This window comes from Corythoichthys intestinalis, chromosome 9 (assembly GCF_030265065.1).
Source record: "Corythoichthys intestinalis isolate RoL2023-P3 chromosome 9, ASM3026506v1, whole genome shotgun sequence".
Lineage (NCBI taxonomy): Eukaryota > Metazoa > Chordata > Actinopteri > Syngnathiformes > Syngnathidae > Corythoichthys > Corythoichthys intestinalis.
In genome coordinates this window covers 52,534,041-52,551,314 of record NC_080403.1, presented here as the reverse complement: position 1 = coordinate 52,551,314, position 17,274 = coordinate 52,534,041, and the positions used below count along the sequence as shown (strand labels likewise).

Genomic DNA, 17,274 nt, shown 5'->3' with positions numbered 1-17,274 from the left:
CATTAAGAAAAAAATGAATAAAACTCGGACGAATATATACATTCAACATACAGTACATTCAATGTACAGTACTGTATTTGTTTATTATGACAATAAATCCTCAAGATGGCATTTACATTATTAACATTCTTTCTGTGAGAGGGATCCACGGATAGAAACACTTGTGAGTTTGTATATTGTGACTAAATATTGCCATCTAGTGTATTTGTTGAGCTTTCAGTAAATGATACTGTAGGCGTGCCCAAATGCATGATGGGAAGTGGAACCATGACTGTGCGTAGTGCTACCAATGGATATATCTTCTCTGCGTTGGGAAATAACATAAGGGGTTAAGAAAAAGATCAATTGCTACCTTGCTTCCCCACATTGCTTCCTATGATATGACGGCGCCATTACAGATTGAGCGCGCCAATGCGTGAGTGGGTCGTGCAGCGCATGCATTAATTGCGTTACATCTATTAACGTGATACATTTAAAAAAAATTTAATTACCGCCGTTATCAGGATAAATTTGATAACCCTACCTTAAGCCTAAACTAAAGACTCTGGATGAGTGTAACTTATTATGTCTGTAACATTAAATACAATTAGAAAACGATTTAATAAAAAAAAAAAAAAAAAAAAAAATTAAAAAAAGGCATGGCTGATATTTTTTTGCCGATTCCGATACTTTGAAAATGACGTGATCGGACCCGATCGATCGGCACATCTCTACTGTCAACACTGTTGCTGTCCAACATGCCTCCTAGAATGCATTGCAGCGCTACAGTGTGAAATGCCTATCTGGCGTAGACCTTCTCAAAAAGCCATTACTGAAAACACGCAGCAAGTTTGGCATTATGTGGGATTTTTAAAACATTAGACTACTACATTTGGATGGGGGACACTAATAAGTTGTGAACAGCTAGCAATTCCATCCTGATGAGTTGTCAGAGAATATCAGCCTCGTTTGAGGATTCTTCGCATACTATGTAGATCCGACGCGTGCCAAAACATCTGTCGACAAACCCTGAAAAGGCCCTCTACTGGCTTTTACATGTATTAACTTAATTCCTGATGCTTCACTCCCCTTCAAACGCAGCAGACTCTCATCGACTCCATTATAGTGCTCGTCCGACGCAGCTACAATGCTCGCTCGCCATTGATGGACTAAATCCCTCGTTAAGAGAATAGTCATCTCTCTAAGTGCAGTCTTAAAAAGAAAGTGTTGTTGAGCCAATTAGGGACACAATCTTTTATTAATCGCACTCTCCCAACCGCATTAATGATTCATTGCCAAAAGTGTTGGCATAAATCTCGTTGGTATAGTTCACGGCTACTGTAGATATAGTGTATGGGAATACTTTCTGTGGAATGATATCATTTTTTTTGTATACTTAATTGTGTAAAGAGTACTCCAACTCATTTTAGCACAGTCCATTTGGCAGGCGTGCACATTCACTTGACTTGAACTTGTTCACTGTTTCAAGTTTTACGGTAAACGTACCAAAGACTATGAGGCGGGTGTGCGTGTCCGTAGAGCCCAGAGGATTCTGGGCCGTGCAGCGGTACATGGAGCCGTTGAGCTCGGCCGGCACCCGTTCCAGAATCAGCTCCTTGCCTTCTCGCTCGGTGCTGCCGTCCAGGAGGCGTCCCCCCACTCGGGTCCAGGTGAAGAGGGGCTCCGGGAACACCTCGTTCTGCGCCGACGCCGAAGAAAACGCCATGTTGGGTGGGGTCGTCGCAGAGAAAGAGATTAAGAGCAAAAGATACATAAATAATACAACCTGTCCCCCCTACTGATTCAACCGCGAGTTAACACCATGCATTAATCATCGACACTTGAGTTTACAACGGTTTATTCCCCTCGCCGTTCTTAACCCTCCAGTAAACAAGCCCATTTCTAAAAATAACAGCACAGATTTTATTTTTGCGTGTCACTGTCTTGAGGATAAATAAAAGCTTCAAGGAGCTTCTGCTAAACACTCGTAAATCACATCAGTTGCACGTGCTGAAACGTGGACAGGTCAAGGGTTACCAGATTTGAAACTCTCTAGCCCAGGGGTGTCCAAACATTTTGCAAAGGGGGCCAGATTTTGTGTGGTAAAAATGTGGGGGGCCGACCTTGGCTGACGTCCTTTACATAGAACAATATATTTAAGCAAATTTTAGCAAGCCATTCTGCGTGTCACATTTGCTTTATTATTATTTTTAATTAATCATTTCAACAATCTTGCAACTAGCCTTTGTTGCGTTCTCTTTCGACTCTCGGGCTCTTGCGAAATACTGCTACTGTAAAGTTAACCCTTTAACACCTAAGCCTATTTTGGCCGAATTTGCATGCCTTTGCTGTTGCCTTTATATTTCAAAGAAAAAAACTGTTCACAATGGCCAAGTTGGGTCCCTTTTTTTCAGGGTACCTTGAACTTCATGTCCAAACTGTTGTTGTCTTCACTGACCAACTTTAATTCACATTTTGGACCCAAAAAGACAAAAAAATCCCAAAATCTTTTTTCAAAATTTGTAATGTTGAAGTCCCACTGACAACCAAACATGCTCGACCAACCGTTTTGAAGCTTGATAATATTTATTTAGCTTGCTAGGATAAACATTCAATAGAAAAAAATAAGATTGAATAGTTTTATGTTTGACAATTCAACACAAGGCGGCACGGTGGCTTAGTGGTTAGCACATCTGCCTCACAGTTCTGAATCAAGGGTTCAATCCTGGGCTTCGGCCTTCCTGTGTGGAGTTTGCATGTTCTCCCCGTGCCTGCGTGGGTTTCCTCCGGGAACTCCGGTTTCCTCCCACATCCCAAAAACATGCATGGTAGGCTGATTGAACACTCTAAATTGTCCGTAGGTATGAGTGCGTGCGTGAATGGTTGTATGTTTCCTTGTGCCCTGCGATTGGCTGGCAACCAGTTCAGGGTGTCCCCTGCCTGCTGCCCGTAGTTGGCTGAGATAGGCTCCAGCACCTCCGCGACCCTCGTGAGGAAAAGCGGCATGGAAAATGAATGAATGAATGAATTCAACACAAACAGCAGCTATGGTCATAGGTGTTTTTGGCCTTCACACATACTATGGTCAAAACAGGTTATATACAGTGCAAAATAGTGAGAATTTTAAAAAATATATATTATCCACCACAAAAAGGGTTTGGAGGACATCTCTTTGTGAAGTTAGGTATTGTACCCATCATTTTATCAAAGGTATATACAGTGCCTTGCAAAAGTATTCGCCCCCCTTGAATCTTGCAACCTTTCGCCACATTTCAGCCTTCAAACATAAAGATATGAAATTTAATTTTTTTGTCAAGAATCAACAACAAGTGGGACACAATCGTGAAGTGGAACAACATTTATTGGATAATTTAAACTTTTTTAACAAATAAAAAACTGAAAAGTGGAGCGTACAATATTATTCGGCCCCTTTACTTTCAGTGCAGCAAACTCACTCCAGAAGTTCAGTGAGGATCTCTGAATGATCCAATGTTGTCCTAAATGACCGATGATGATAAATAGAATCCACCTGTGTGTAATCAAGTCTCCGTATAAATGCACCTGCTCTGTGATAGTCTCAGGGTTCTGTTTAAAGTGCAGAGAGCATTATGAAAACCAAGGAACACACCAGGCAGGTCCGAGATACTGTTGTGGAGAAGTTTAAAGCCGGATTTGGATACGAAAAGATTTCCCAAGCTTTAACATCTCAAGGAGCACTGTGCAAGCCATCATATTGAAATGGAAGGAGCATCAGACCACTGCAAATCTACCAAGACCCGGCCGTCCTTCCAAACTTTCTTCTCAAACAAGGAGAAAACTGATCAGAGAGGCAGCCAAGAGGCCCATGATCACTCTGGATGAACTGCAGAGATCTACAGCTGAGGTGGGAGAGTCTGTCCATAGGACAACAATCAGTCGTACACTGCACAAATCTGGCCTTTATGGAAGAGTGGCAAGAAGAAAGCCATTTCTCAAAGATATCCATGAAAAGTCTCGTTTAAAGTTTGCCACAAGCCACCTGGGAGACACACCAAACATGTGGAAGAAGGTGCTCTGGTCAGATGAAACCAAAATTGAACTTTTTGGCCACAATGCAAAACGATATGTTTGGCGTAAAAGCAACACAGCTCATCACCCTGAACACACCATCCCCACTGTCAAACATGGTGGTGGCAGCATCATGGTTTGGGCCTGCTTTTCTTCAGCAGGGACAGGGAAGATGGTTAAAATTGACGGGAAGATGGATGCAGCCAAATTCAGGAACATTCTGGAAGAAAACCTGTTGGTATCTGCACAAGACCTGAGACTGGGACAGAGATTTATCTTCCAACAGGACAATGATCCAAAACATAAAGCCAAATCTACAATGGAATGGTTCAAAAATAAACGTATCCAGGTGTTAGAATGGCCAAGTCAAAGTCCAGACCTGAATCCAATCGAGAATCTGTGGAAAGAGCTGAAGACTGCTGTTCACAAACACTCTCCATCCAACCTCACTGAGCTCGAGCTGTTTTGCAAGGAAGAATGGGCAAGAATGTCATTCTCTCGATGTGCAAAACTGATAGAAACATACCCCAAGCGACTTGCAGCTGTAATTGGAGCAAAAGGTGGCGCTACAAAGTATTAACGCAAGGGGGCCGAATAATATTGCACGCCCCACTTTTAAGTTTTTTATTTGTTAAAAAAGTTTAAATTATCCAATAAATTTTGTTCCACTTCACGATTGTGTCCCACTTGTTGTTGATTCTTGACAAAAAATTAAAATTTTATATATTTATGTTTGAAGCCTGAAATGTGGCGAAAGGTTGCAAGGTTCAAGGGGGCTGAATACTTTTGCAAGGCACTGTATGTACATGCAATCAAGCTTCTCGAACACACATCTATATTAAAAATTGAAAAGATTCATAGTGAAGAAAAAATAACAAACATTGAAAAAAAAGTATTTTCAAAAATATTGACAAGTAGTTCAGTTCAATTCAAATTTTTTTAGGCATGTGACCCCAAAAAGTTTTTTTGCGCACTCAATAAAGTTTGTTTTTGAACATATCACTAAGCTGCGTCACATACAACGTCACACAGCCTACTCATCCGCCGTTTGCGCGCTGCTGTCACTTCTACTCGCCGAGATGCCGACTGATCTGAGGAAAATAATGACAAATAGAGCTCATCCTATTCCTTGAGTTGATGAAATAATGCATTAGCTTGCGCTAAATTTAGTTTTCGATTCATTCTGCACGTTTCAAAGTCGCTAGCTCAATTCAACCGGCCGTTGCTTGCTACGCGTGTCTCCTTTCCCTTAGTTGGCGCCTTGCTCGTCAATTTATTAAAAATGTTCACATTAGGTTCGTCCTTCTTGACATCACAACAGCCCTTGGGATATGTAGTCTTTTGTGCTGCCTTCGGTTTTGAAAAAAGGACAAGAAATGATGGAAATATGGAGATAGACACATGGTCCATGCAGCGTGTCAATGCATATTTATGAGTGCAATAAAACTATAAAACTCAAATGACATTATCTCCCGTTTTACTTGGTCGATTGACTTCAAATAAAAACTGGTGTGGACATCAACTTCCGTACTTTCAAACGAGAGCAACCAGGGGCACGTGGGTGACGTAATTACAGCGTTACGAGGCTTCAAAGATGATATGCGTAAACGTGTCGCATCCGACACGTTTGGTGTTAAAGGGTTAAACTAGCTTAGAGTTGCTTCAATTTCTCGCTACGAATCTTCCCTGTAATCTTGTCGTACATGTCAGCGTGTCTTGTTTGGTAATATCGCCTCACATTGAACTCTTTAAAAACAGCGACTGTCTCTTTGCAAATGAGGCAGACACAGTTGTTGCGTATTTTAGTGAAGAAATAGACCAATTTCCACCTATCCTTGAAGCTTCGGCCGTTGCAATCAACTGTCTTTTTTTTGTTGATTGTCGCCATTTTAGAAAATTGGGAGTAAAGGATCACATGGGGTAATGTTGCTTAGAGTGCTGATGCCTTTTAGCGGGTAAATGAGGAGCAGCATTTAGTGTGTAAGATACTTCATATGCTGGTAGCAGTACTGCTGACCAATTTATTAAGTCTGTGCCAGACGTTATTGATTTTATGACAGAGTCCGGGGGCCGAATGAAATTTGACCACGGGCCGCATTTAGCCCCCAGGCCGGACTTTGGACATGTCTGCTCTAGCCCAATCACACAGTAAAACCTCGCTTTCAAAATAAAATGTTTCTTTTATACAACTCAAACAATATTTTGATATTATAACCAGGAAAAAAATATATCAACAGTAGAAATAAATTAACATATTGTTGAGGAATCATTGCTGCTTCGCATCATGGGAGATGTAGTTCTTAAGGTGAAAACGATTGCATTGTTATTATGGCTGTCAAATATATCGCGTTAACGGGCGGTAATTAATTTTTTAAAAATGAATCATGTTAAAACAATTAACACATTTAACACATGCGCGGAACGACCTACTCACGCATTGCAGCAAACAGACTACAATGGCGCTGTTTTACGTATGTACAGAGCTAAGAGGCAGCGTCATGTGAATGGAGTAGATACAAGCAATCATTGGGGCCGTGCATGTAATTGGCAAAAACTTTGACATCTCTTCCATAACAACTATATCTATTGTGGGAAGCGACGTGGGGTAGAATGACAGGAGTTGATCTTTTCCTTAACACCCTGTATAGTGCCCAACGCAGAGAAGATATACCATTTGCAGCCACCACACTCAGTCATGGTTGGCCCACTTCCTATCCTGCATTTGGGCAGAACAGTTAAGTCGCTACTAGAGATGTCCCAATCGATCGGGATGCCGATCAATCGGCATCGATCGGGTCCGATCACGTCATTTTTAAAGTATCGGAATCGGCAAAAAAATATCGGCCATGCCTTTTTTTGATATACTGTATATATATATATATATATATATATATATATATATATATATATATATATATATATATATATATATATATATGATTAAATCGTTTTCTAATTGTATTTAATGTTACAAACATAGTATGTTGCACTCATCCAGAGTCTTAGTTTAGGCTTAAGGTAGGGTTATTAAATTTATCCCGAAAACGGCAGAAACGCAATTAATGCATGCGCTGCACGACCCACTCACGCATTCTCGCGCTCAATCTGTAATGCCGCCGTTTCACCTATATGGCAGTCTCAAATAGTGGGGCGCGCCCCCCTGGAGGGGCGCAGAGCGATGCCAGGGGGGGGCGCATGTGACCTCGGGGAACATGCTTTTTTTTTTTTTTTTTTTTTTGCCGTACTGGAATAAAGTGTACTTGCACATCCACTCAGTAGGTGGCAGTGGCGCTCTCATTTTCAGAGTGCGCGCAGTGTTTTTGAACTAAGGAAGAGCACTCAGCACACACAGAAAACAGATATGAAGAGCAGTGTGCCACCGCCGTTTTCCGACCGGACTCAGCGACCAACTGTCTTGTCCGGTTCTCACGTCGCCGCCCGAGAAGTGCCATTTTCGGCTTGGGATCCTCACGACGACCGCCCTCGCCTACGGTTCTACCTCGGCCGCCGAGAATGCGCTTTTTTCGTGCCATTTGCCTTTTAGCTTTGACTTTTAATACAGTGGGTGTTGAGGAAAAACCATTGATTACTGTGTCTAAAAATAATTATAGCGGACAGCCAGAAGCCAAATCAATTAAGACGCCACTTAAAGACATTAGATCCCAATCTCATTGATAAGCCGCTTGATTGTTTTTCAGTGCCGAATATTGCCAACAATCGTCCTGCTTTGTCAGTGTTATATCAGTAAACCAGTGAGCATTGTTAGCATGCTCATTGCAAAATAACTCCACACCATTGCAAAGGAGGTAAATACTGTGAGCAGCAAAAATAAAAACTGTCTTGTCCAAGGACACTTTTTTTTTCTTTTATTCAGTTTTGTTTTTTCGGTCAATTTTTTGGGCACATTGTCCTCATGAGTGAATGTTTCTAATCAATTTTAATTTGTTATTATTTACTGATTTTATTACATTTTATTTTTCTGTATCAAATGGTCAAAAATGTACCTTGAGTATATTTTTTACAGTTTGGATATGACTTTTTTTAAATTCGGGCAAATTGATGCACGTCAAGTCTTCTCTGTTACAAACAAAACAATGTTAATAAAGTTATACTTTATTATAAGTTATCTATGTTACTTTTTTTCTTTATTAGAAAAAAAAAGGACTCAATGTTAGGCAGATGCGTATTTATAATAGTAATTTTATAGACAAATGATACTTTTACAGTGGCGGCAGAGAGTTTGGGGGGGCGCGAAACATTTGCGTCTTCATTGGGGGGGCGTGACAGAAAATAATTGAGAAGCACTGCTATATAGAGAGATAAAAGGCAGTGTAAAATGAGTAGAGTGAATTTTGGCAGCCTTTGGAGCCTATCCCTTTCCCCACGATTAGAAATATCATGGGAAGCAATGTGGGAAGTAAGGTAGCAATTGATTTTTTTCTTAACACCTTAAGTTATTTCTCAACGCAGAGAAGATATATGAATTGGTAGCACTACGCACAGTCATGGTTCCATTTTCCATCATGCATTTGGGTTGAATGGCCGCAGTATCATTTACTGAAAGCTCAACAAATACACTAGATGGCAATATTTAGTCACAATATACAAACTCACATTTATTCTTTAAGAATTTCATGTCTTTCTATCCATGGATCCCTTCACAGAAAGAATGTTAATAATGTTAATGCCATCTTGTGGATTTATTGTTACAGCCTTAAGTGGGCCAAACAACAGCGCAGCTATCCTTTATCCATGTCAGACGTCTGAGTCTGATATGGGTCATACAAGGCGACAGTCCAGTGAGACCCAACCAGAGGGCAGTGTATCCTCCATCATTAAACAAAATACAATGCTTTTGGACTTTTTGGATAGTTATTTTAAGATTTAGAGGTACTTAAAGGGTTCATTCCGGGTTACTTCGCCAGCGTAAGAATAGAATTCGTTCGTAACTCGTGGACTACCTGTTCTGCTATTGTGGGCACTCTCGTAAGTACACTCTCTGTAAATTGCATTTCAATATCTCTGGAATCAATCTACCGGTACTCCGATCAAATAACTGCCTCAGGTCTGTGAGTCTCTTCTTTAACCTATTATTGAATCATTTATGTACTTCCACTCCCGGGTATTAACAAACATGACATAGAAGATGAATAATACTTATTCCCTAACCCATACTGGGGTCTGGTGGACTTCAAACGGCAGATTTGTAACAAGATTAATGGTGGATATTTTTGCATTTTCCTTGTTGACTCATTGGCCACCATTGACGGCCTTAGATTTCTGCTCCATTTGAAGTGGACGTCTACAAATAATAAACTAATTTGGCACTGAAGGAATACGCTACCACTCAGGGGCGCTGGGCCCCACCACCAGTGCCGGTGGACACACACACATTTAGAGAATCAACTACGTAATTTCCTGCAGTCTGGTGAATCTTTACACACTAATTTGTGCATTTTCTGCATTCATTTAACATGAAAATATATTTATGTAAACATACAGCATATACAGCAATAATGAATAAACTGATATCATCTATACGAAATGTACTGAAGGCCATCTTTTACAGTGTAAATATATTTTTATTAGAAATATTCTCAGAGCAAATACCATTAAGAATGACTTAGAATGTTTTGTTTTAACTTAACTATACTACAGTATACACTCACCGGCCACTTTATTAGGTACACCATGCTAGTAACGGGTTGGACCCCCTTTTGCCTTCAGAACTGCCTCAATTCTTCATGGCATAGTTTCAACAAGGTGCTGGAAGCATTCCTCAGAGAGTTAGGTCCATATTGACGTGATGGCATCACACAGTTGGTCCAGATTTGTCGGCTGCGCATCCAGATGCGAATCTCCCGTTCCACCACATCCCAAAGATGCTCTATTGGATTGAGATCTGGTGACTGTGGAGGCCATTTGAGTACAGTGAACTCATTGTCATGTTCAAGAAACCAGTCTGAGATTATTCCAGCTTTATGACATGGTGCATTATCCTGCTGAAAGTAGCCATCAGAAGTTGGGTACATTGTGGTCATAAAGGGGTGGACATGGTCAGCAACAATACTCAGGTAGGCTCAGGCTGTGGCGTTCCAATGATGCTCAATTGGTACCAAGGGGCCCAAAGAGTGCCAAGAAAATATTCCCCACACCATTACACCACCACCACCAACCTGAACCGTTGATACAAGGCAGGATGGATCCATGCTTTCATGTTGTTGACGCCAAATTCTGACCCTACCATCCGAATGTCGCAGCAGAAATCGAGACTCATCAGACCAGGCAACGTTTTTCCGATCTTCTATTGTCCAATTTCGATGAGCTTGTGCAAATTGTAGCCTCAGTCTCCTGTTCTTAGCTGAAAGGAGTGGCACCCAGCGCGGTCTTCTGCTGCTGTAGCCCATCTGCCTCAAAGTTCGACGTACTGTGCATTCAGAGATGCTCTTCTGCCTACCTTGGTTGTAACAGGTGATTATTTGAGTCAGTGTTGCCTTTCTATCAGCTCGAACCAGTCTGGCCATTCTCCTCTGACCCCTGGCATCAACAAGGCATTTCCGCCCACAGAACTGCCGCTCACTGGATATTTTTTCTTTTTCGGATCATTCTCTGTAAACCCTAGAGATGGTTGTGTGTGAAAATCCCAGTAGAGCAGCAGTTTCTGAAATACTCAGACCAGCCCCTCTGGCACCAACAACCATGCCACGTTCAAAGTCACTCAAATGACCTTTCTTCCCCATACTGATGCTCGGTTTGAACTGCAGGAGATTGTCTTAAGCCAAGTCTACATGCCTAAATGCACTGAGTTGCCACCAAGGGATTGGCTATTAGAAATTAATTGTTATGGAGCAGTTGGACAGGTGTACCTAATAAAGTGGCCTGTGAGTGTACAATACAGTAGTATACAACTGTTTTAGTATGAAGAGCTTGCTAAGGGTTTGCCTGCTGTACTGTTTAAATGTAAGCTAAAAGTGGAGCAAACACTAGCTAGCAAACAATTACAGTATTTCATTAATGAGTAGGCTTAGTCCCATCTGGAAACTCGCGATCTCCACTGTAGGCTACAGCTCCGAAGCGAGGCCCCTTGTTAACAAACTAAATTCAACTGATGACAAACTAAATTCAATAAATTCTTGACAAAATGAATTCAAGACGATTTTAAAAAAGGATACCAAAAAAAATGTCGTAATTATTTGGAATTCGTGTTTTTGAATCGGTGAATGTCGCTCATTGAGGCCGGGAAAATCTCGTATTTCTTACAGAGTGAGCTGGGACCTCGCTTCGGAGTTTTGTAATAGACATCGCGAGGTTCCAGATGGAGCTGGAGTGGGCTAAGATAACAGGTTAATTTTAAGCACTACACTGACACAAGACACACACCTTCCTTTGTGAAGTGCTTTGTCACATCCTGTTGGCCTTTTCTACACCTCTCCTGTTTTGCTGTTTTTTCTTTCCTCTTTTGATAACCCGATTTTTGTTTTGAAAACATTTCTGCAGTACCGCGCACTCCGAGTCATTGACTGGTGTAAATGCGCACCGCTGCTCCCGGTCTGATCGAAGGAAGGGCGGACCAAACCATTTAATGAAAATACGGGGGTTAGGGGGGTTGCTGGCAATACCTGTACATATGCTCTCTGGGTGTTTACTTTTTGCCAAAAACAAAACAAGAAAAAGAAACCATTCGTTTTATTTTTATTAAAATTACAATGATTACCGTATTGGCTCGCATATAAGACGGCCCTGATTATAAGACAACCCCCTCTTTTTCAAGACTCAAGTTTGAAAAAAGACTTTTTGAACACCAAATTCATTTTTATACAGAAAATAATTCCAGTACACCCGAAACAAATGATTATAACAATATATTTGAGAGAAAAAGCATGTTATTTTGCCTCATTCAAATGTTAATATCCAAACATTTAAATATGTAAACTTAAGTGCAATCACATTCGTAAATGAATGGCTTCTGGTTTTTGAAATGTAAATAAACAAAATTGCAATAACTGCATGAACCATTAAAGTGAAGTCTAACTTTAACTGTAGTCTTGAAACAAATCTAAATAAGGAAAAACATTGCAATAAAATAATGCAAACAGGTTAAACTTGAGAGTAGCTGAGATCTGTCACGACAAAACATCGCTTCAATGATATCTGCCGCCATCTAGCGTCGTGAATGGGTATAACGCCTAGACCGTGAATATAAGACGACCCCCTCTTTTTCAGTTTTATTTCAATGCAAAAAACACCGGGCCAACACGGTAATATTTGAATTTGCGAACGATTACCTAACGTTCTAGTTTTCTTTGTGGGCCCCATCAGGACATGGGCCCTTAGAATCAATATCATTTTTCACCCCTATACGGCGCTCCTGCTACCACTCCAGAGGTTGTCTTTTCTAACAATGGCTAACACTGATAGAGCAAATATTAGTCATTTCCATTGACTACCGCTGTGACAGGCTGTAAAGAGAAATCATCAAGCTTGACCAAATAGCAGAAATTTAACCAGCCCTCCTATCACCAATGAGAAATGACTGGGCGTCACCATCCAGATGATTTTGCCCTTCTCGCAACGAGATGAAACGATAAGCCAGCGAGCCTCGCGTTGTGTTGTTTCAAGTATTTTATTATGGACGACGAATCGGCGGTGCAGGTTTTTAGGGGGTAATCATTTCTTTCCCCTTGTTGCGTTATGTATGAGATTCAACACGACACTGCTGCTGCTTTCAGCGGCACAGAGCACAGATTTTCATTCCGAAACATTATTCGCCGAGTTGAGGTCATTTGCAAGTGTCACTAGTTGGTTGCTATGCTCAACTGATCTTCTGTTTTTGAGAGGCTACCTCAATCGATCAAAAGGATTTTTTTTCTCTCTATTCTTCAAAGTGAGGGCAAGGCCACTATTTTTTTTTTTTTTTAGAAGGAACAAAGCCATTGTATATCCAGATCAAAATGTCAAGCCACGCAAGTTAGAAGAGTTTCCTTCCTCACTATTATAAATAAATGAAATTCAATGTGAATGATACAATTTTTTCACATGGCATGCCAGATTGATCAGTCCATATATCCGCTATGCGTACAGTGGGGAGAACAAGTATTTGATACACTGCCGATTCAGCTGGTTTTCCAACTTGCAAAGCATGAAGAGGTCTGTAATTTGTATCATAAGTTCTCTTTAACTGTGAGGGACGGAATGTAATACAATGTTGTGTGATTTTTAAATAATAAATTTGCATTTAATTGCATGAAATAAGTATTTGATACATCACAAAAATCAAACTTAATATTGGGTACAGAAACCTTTGTTTGCTATTACAGATACCAAACGTTTCCTGTAGTCCTTGACAAGGTTTGCACACACTGCAGCAGGGATTTTGGCCCACTCCTCCATGCAGATCTTCTCCAGAGCCTTCAGGTTTCGGGGCTGCTGCCGGGCAACACGGACTTTCAGCTCCCTCCATAGATTTTCTATCGGGTTCAGATCTGGTGACTGGCTAAGCCACTCTAGGACCTTAAGATGCTTCTTACGAAGCCACTCTTTAGTTGCCTTGGCTGTGGGCTTTGGGTCGTTGTCATGCTGGAAGACCCAGCCACGACCCATCTTCAGGGCTCTCACTGAAGGAAGGAGGTTGTCAGCCAAGATCTGGCGATACATAGCCCCATCCATCCTCCCCTCAATACGGTGCAGTCGTCCTGTACCCTTGGCAGAAAAGCAGCCCCACAAAATGATGTTTCCTCCTCCATGTTTCACGGTTGGGATGGTGTTCTTGGGGTTGCACTCATCCTTCTTTTTCCTCCAAAAACGACAAGCTGTGTTTACACCAAAAAGTTCAATTTTGGTCTCATCCAACCACATGACCTTCTCCCATTGCTCTTCTGGATCATCCAGATAATCAGTGGCAAACTTCAGATGTGTCTGGACATGCACTGGCTGCAGCAGCGGGACCTTGCGTGTGCTTTAGGATTTTAATCCATGACGGCGTAATGTGTTTCCGATGGTTTTCTTCGAGACTGTGGTTCCAGCTCTCTTCAGGTCATTGACCAGGTCCTGCCGTGTAGTTCTGGGCTGATCCCTCACCTTTCTCATGATCAGTGATGCCCCACGAGGTGAGATCTTGCATGGAGCCCCAGAACGAGGCAGATTGACCGTCAACTTGAACTTCTTCCATTTTCTAATAATCGCTCCAACAGTTGCTACCTTCTCACCAAGCTGCTTGCCAATTTTCCTGTAGCCCATCCCAGCCTTGTGCAGGTCAATTATTTTATCCCTGATGTCCTTACACAGCTCTTTGGTCTTGGCCATTGTGGAGAGGTCGGAGTTTGTTTGTTTGAGCATGTGAACAGGTGTCTTTTATACAGGTAACAAGTTCAAACAGGTGCAGTTACTTCCGGTAATGAGTGGAGAACAGGAGGGGTTCTTAGCAAAGAACTAAGAGCCAAAATATTTACTAGTTGGTAATGTATCAAATACTTATTTCATGCAGTTAAATACAAATTTATTATTTAAAAATTATACAATGGGATTTTCTGGATTTTTGTATTAAGATTCCGTTCCTCACAGTTGAAGAGAACTTATGATACAAATTACAGACCTCTACATGGCTTGCAAGTGGGAAAACCAGCAAAATCGCCAGTGTATCAAATACTTGTTCTCCCCACTGTATAATCAACATATTAATCTGAGAACGAGCCCATTGAGGCATGTTTCATGGGAGGAACCTTTCAAAGGATATATACGGCTGCTGATTGGACAATGGCTCTTCTTGTCACACACGAAAACATTGTTTTCTATCAAAATAAAAGCTTTTAGTGACATCATTTGCTCCTATTTTTATGAGGATATTAAGTGTATTTCTGTGGAGCCCCTGAAGCAGACCCGGCGGCATGGGCGGGCATTAGGGGGTTGGGCCCGCCCTGAGAGTCTGCTGTGCCCACCATAGCTCGATTAGACTGTACTGTGTAATTTTTTTAATCTTCCACAAAAACACATACACACACGCGCGGAGAGGACGAACCCTCTATTCATCCTATCTTGATCTGTCGTCATTCAATTCAACCAATCTGAGCAGCGAATGAAGGCATTTCTAGCCAATCACAGATAAGGGGGGCGGGCCGAGTATCCGGCCATTGGGTGCTCATGTTTATCAGTGCATATGTTATAGAGCTGAAACGAATCCTCGAGCAACTTGAGTAACTCGAGTTTAAAAACTGACCCAAGTAATTTTATTCACCTTGAGGAATTGTTTAATTTTGCCAGCTCTAAGCATCACGTTTTGCCCGGACTACTTTTAATGCGGGACAACGCGCTGATGTCACGTGCGTAGAGGAAGAAGCAATAACAACAACAACAAAAAAACTTACTGCAGCCGACAGCCGCTACAAACTACGCCGACGTAGCTAAAAACTACGCCCACATGATGCTAGTGTGGTAGCAGGTAATGTCCGACGGCGTTTCATAGATATAGCATGCATTTAGAACTAGATGCGAAATGACTCGGCCGCGTCTGGGCAGCGTTAGTAAACAGCCGCCATCTTTAAGCAGTAGACTTCTCAGCGCTAATAAATGTGACGTTACTGTCACTTGCTCACGTAACGTTAGCCCTTCGGAGTGTTAGGTTTCTATTCATTATGACCACTGTCGATGCGTGGCTAACGTGTCTTACATACAGGCATTATTTAATCTGTAAAAACACAGCACTGTAGAGTGATGAGGGTGTAAAATTAAAACATAACAAAGCTAACTGTCAGTTTTAGCTCAGTAGTCATTGCTGATTAAAACACCAAGTAGCACTGGTCCCTAGGATCTAGAAGTTTTTTGAGTGAAAGCAGTGAATTTTTTTCCTAGTCACATCTGAGATGCAATTCTTGGCTGTTTTCAACAATGTACATCGAAAATAAAGACATTGATTGACTGAAAATGGTTCAATATTGGATTAAATGTATTTTTTTCTCATGTATATTTATAATTGCTCTTTACCTAAAAAATAAATGCTTTATCCGATTACTCGATTAATCGATAGAATTTTCAATCGATTACTCAATTACTAAAATATTCGATAGCTGCAGCCCTAATATGTTATGTTTACACTGAAGCACTTTTGTTGAATAAAGGTACACAGAAATGCACCATTGTTTTTCGCATACCTGTCAAGTTGTACGGGATTTCGGCGTAATTTGTACAAGTGAGCACTGATTTTTAAATGTGTATGCTGTACTTTCAAAAGCTGTACGTTTTTCGTTCATTGCGTTTTTTTTTTTTTTTATCTACGTTCGGATGTTGTCACCGTTTCGGCAACGAGACTGTGCGTTACGATGCGTTACTATGTTGGTTGAATGATGCGAAAAAAGTCAGAGACACTGAGAGACAAGAGTGTTTGTTGTGACGCTGTAGCAAACGCGATGCTAGGCTAGGTGGCTCCAATATTTCCTGACTGTAGCCGACAGCCTACAATCTACGCCTAGATATCACATGCTTATAGAACTACATGCGAAATGACAGAAGGTGGCGTTAATAAACAGCCTCCATTTTGAAGCAGTAGACTTCTTAGAAAGGCTCTATTGTAGTGAACTTTCCTAGCGGACTTAAGTAACTTTTGATCTAAAATACTCCTAAATCGGCAAAATCTGGACTTGAATCTATCTTTATATGATGTTACTGTCACTCGCTCATGTAACGTTAGCCCTTCGGAGGGCTAGGATTCTATTGATTATGACCACTGTCGATGCGTGGCTAACGTGTCTTACATACAGGCATTATTTAATCTGTAAAAACACAGAGCTGTAGAGTGATGAGGGTGTGAAATTAAAACATAATAAATAGAGATCGATTGGGTCCGATCACGTCATTTTCAAAGTATCGGAATCGGCCAAAAAATATCAGCCATGCCTTTTTTTAAAAATATATATATATATTTTTAACTAAATCGTTTTCTAATTGTATGTAACGTTACAGACATAATATGTTACACTCATCCAGAGTATTTAGTTTAGGCTTAAGGTAGGGTTATCAAATTTATCCTGATAACGGCGGTAATTAATTTTTAAAAAAATGTATCACGTTAAAAATTTAACGCAATTAATGCATGCGCTGCACGACCCACTCACGCATTGGCGCGCTCAATTTGTAATGGCGCCGTTTTACCTATATAGAGAGATAAAAGGCAGCGTAAAATGAGTAGAGTGAATTTTGGCAGCCTTTGGAGCCTTTTTTTAATTGGCTAGAGCCTTACAATCCCTCTCCCTACGATTA

The 17,274-nt window shown here is 41.0% G+C and overlaps 1 protein-coding gene across 2 annotated transcripts in view; it reads right to left on the bottom strand.

The window, feature by feature from the left end:
* The window catches only part of igsf21a (immunoglobin superfamily, member 21a), a 623,523-nt gene that overhangs the window by 29,206 nt on the left and 577,043 nt on the right, over window positions 1-17,274 (bottom strand). For both annotated transcript variants that reach the window (XM_057847132.1, XM_057847131.1), the window contains one exon: window positions 1,486-1,678. In XM_057847132.1, coding sequence (XP_057703115.1) covers window positions 1,486-1,678 — 193 coding nt within the window. The remainder of the gene's footprint in view (window positions 1-1,485; window positions 1,679-17,274) is intronic.